Source organism: Spea bombifrons, chromosome 1, assembly GCF_027358695.1.
Source record: "Spea bombifrons isolate aSpeBom1 chromosome 1, aSpeBom1.2.pri, whole genome shotgun sequence".
NCBI lineage: Eukaryota > Metazoa > Chordata > Amphibia > Anura > Pelobatidae > Spea > Spea bombifrons.
Window position 1 is genome coordinate 5,360,135 of NC_071087.1, and position 3,249 is coordinate 5,363,383.

Genomic DNA, 3,249 nt, shown 5'->3' on the forward strand with positions numbered 1-3,249 from the left:
CTGTGATGGGGGGTATACAAACCTTTACTTCCTTTCTCCTCCCATCAGACAGAGTGAAGTTTTGTTTGTAGAAGACAACAGAGTGTGAACATGGTCCCCCCTCACCCTCCTGTCCTGACTGGGTGAACATTTGCATACTAATGCCCTATTAACATTTCAGAGCCCAGAGAGGGGCATATATACCAAACACCCCTTGCTAGCCTCACTTGCCTACACAATCTTGATCCGAGCAGATCTTCTGACTAACCAGGTCTCAGGTCTTCGCTGAAGGTCAACCAAGGTCCGCAGAGAAGATCGCAATCTCCCTGTGGATAATCGCTAGCAGCCTACAGGTTTTCTGGAATATTTTGGAGTTTCTTGGCTGCCATCATGCTGCACAATCCTGTGTTTCCTGGTTATGTGCACTCCTTCTCCGAACCACCCAACATTCCTGTGGTCACGGAGGTTCAGAGGAGCTCTAAGCTTTCCTTCAACATAGACTCCATCCTGGCCAAGAAGGATACAGCTGCTTCCAAGGTGGCACCAGAGATGCCAGCATGGCAACCACCCTGTCCTCCTCCAGTGCCCTATGGATGTGCCTATGGTGTGGCACCCTACCCACCTGTGTGGGTTTACCGACCAACACCAGGCTACCCGCACCTGGCACCCCAACACCAGCCAGCTAGAGCACCCTGCCCATGCCCAGACCCCTTCTGCCAAGATAAAGGTGAGTCCACTTCCACTTTTGCAATCATTGATTTGTACATGTAATTTCAGACAGTTGTAACAAGTGAAATCCATAGTTATCAAAAGGAAAAGTCAATAATATTAATTTGCTATTGGTTTTGCAAATACATAGTAATATGTATGTACTGTGTAGCTTGGTTTTGTACAGTAGCATTTTGAATGTCCCAGTTGTATTGCACTCGCCACTTACATGTAAAGGGTTAACTTTACTTATGGCATTGCACAAATGTCTTTTATTTTCGCCTAATGCTTATGCTGCCATCTTGTGTCCGTTCTAGGAATTGCTTACACACATTACAGCAACAGCTCTATGGATTCCCTGCCTTGGCAGACAGGACAGTGCAAAATGAAAAGGGTCAGGACAGTTTTCACCCCAGAGCAGCTGGACAGACTGGAGAAGGAATTCCTCAAACAGCAGTACATGGTGGGCACCGAAAGAGTAGATCTGGCCTCTACACTGAACCTCTCTGAAACACAGGTAAGGACTTTTCCCATAACTGATCTGCCACCTCTTATACACATTTTGTGGATACTCTGGGTGATAGGGGGTAATACATTGGGGTTCAGCATAGCAATGGGATCTGACTGTGTCTGTCTTTTATAGTAACTTTGAGAGTTGAACATTTTCATCCTGACAATTTTTACAGTGCTTTATGAGGGGCCGGCCTCAGTGAGCTTAGTTCATGCTTTCTTTCTTAATCGCTTAATATACAATAAAAAAGGATAACTAAACCCTGTCTTATGTACTGGTTTCCTTATCAAGTTTTGCTTTCTTCCAGGTGAAAGTCTGGTTCCAGAACCGCCGTATCAAATGGAGGAAACAGAGTCAAGAACAGAAGAAGGCCAAATTGTCTCAGTTTGGGGTAATCCCTGCAGACTCAACAGGCCAAACAGAAGAGAGAAATCCAGAGGAACAAAAGAGAGGATAATCCAGAGACTGCACTCACTGAGACAGGGCTGACTCATGTCCTATGAACTTTGACCAGTAAGACTTTGGATAATGTTCAGTTTCCCTGGATCATCAGACCTCTTCACCGTAGCTTTTGTCGGTGGAGAATGTTGCCAAAATTAATTGAAAGAAGAGCACTACAGATTATGATCTAGATATAAAAGAAGCCAATTAATTGACTTCTAGCAGCTGGACTATGATTCTTTCAAGCAATGCCATCCTTGGGACTAATCTCTTACCCTGGTTTCTCCTAGTCCTTCCAGGTTGCACTTAAACCAAGGGTTCCTGGCAGTGATTGGGATCAGCAATGTCCCCTCTCTAGACCGCATATACAAGGCCAAAGTATTTATGTTTTTTACCAAAAAAAAATGTTTATGAATCATTTTTCTTTGCAGTGGTTGCAGTGGTTTACTCTTTGGGCTGTTTTTATTATAATGATCCAGCACTTGGATGCTATTACCAAGTAAAGACTGCAGGAAGGGATCATCTTACCAAATACTTGGCAAATAAGTGCCAAGAGACAGACAATCAACGTATGATGGATTATTGCCTCCTTTTTATTAAATGTGTTCCAAAAAAAGGATACAAAAAATCTTTTCTTTCTTTTGTTGGATTACAACTCCCATTGTCTAAGCATCATGGGAAATGTAGTTCAACAGCAGCTGGAAAACCTTTTGTAACTTGTTTTAAGAGAATGTGGTTTCCTGCTTTTAACCCACTCGACACCACTGATCATAGTGAAATTAAGTAATTTATGGAATTTATCAAATTCTTTCCTCTGGACACCCTTCTTTCTAGAAGGTTTTCAGAATATCCTTTCTTGAATAGAAGTGGATTAACCCCTTTCTATTTTTTTTTATGTATACAATTATATGATCCTTTCTTGAATTAAAATGGTTCTGGCTTTTGAAACATTTAAAGCTTACAGCTCAGTTCTTACACTGTTTTATATCCTCTATTAGACTGGGTTAACCATTCAGCTGCTATTGGTTTGCAACTCCAATTTATAGCCAACAAAATTCTTGTTTGGCTGATGGTAATGAGAGTTGTCCTCTAATATCAGCTGTGGCATTGCACAAGTAAGCATACACCCGGTTCTAGACTAATGATGTGACGTTAATACTCCGGTTGTAGACATCCACTGTGAATCTCTCAGGATGATTTTATCCCTTATTCCTGTACATATCTGTTAATATGTTATTATTTATACAGACACCCAATCTTTTTGTTTTTATATTGTAATTTATTTATATATGTTTTTTTATTTTTTTTTTATTCTTTTTTTTTTATTTTACTCCTATACATTAAATTTTCTTATCCTTATTCCAAATGAGAATAGGGCAGATTGATGGGATTATATAGATGTTTGCAATTTCACTAAAAAAGAGAAAGTTGGCTGTAATGTTTCACGATACTGGAAAGATATTGCCTTATTTTCAGACTTTTTGTATTATGTACTTTGTTTAAAAATGTAACAAAATATCTGCAGATGTTTTTGACCCAGACACTTCTATAATGGATTTTTCTCTCCTTCCAAATAAATCCATACAATGAACTCACATCAGTTTGTGCTT

The 3,249-nt window shown here is 40.1% G+C and overlaps 1 protein-coding gene across 1 annotated transcript; it reads left to right on the forward strand.

Annotated features, from left to right (window-relative positions):
* Positions 1-369: 369 nt before the first annotated feature.
* Positions 370-2,069, forward strand: LOC128477868 (homeobox protein notochord-like). The gene is made up of 3 exons (XM_053458103.1): positions 370-706; positions 1,005-1,204; positions 1,506-2,069. Exons 1-3 carry the CDS (start codon positions 370-372, stop codon positions 1,653-1,655), a joined length of 687 nt encoding a protein of 228 aa, XP_053314078.1. The 3' UTR covers positions 1,656-2,069.
* The last annotated feature ends 1,180 nt before the right edge of the window (positions 2,070-3,249 follow it).

Coding starts and splice junctions, on each gene's coding strand:
- LOC128477868 (XM_053458103.1), top strand. CDS start 370: ATGCTGCACAATCCTGTGTTTCCTGGTTATGTGCACTCCTTCTCCGAA. Junction 707..1,004: donor CCCCTTCTGCCAAGATAAAG/GTGAGTCCACTT, acceptor TGTCCGTTCTAG/GAATTGCTTACACACATTAC. Junction 1,205..1,505: donor TGAACCTCTCTGAAACACAG/GTAAGGACTTTT, acceptor GCTTTCTTCCAG/GTGAAAGTCTGGTTCCAGAA.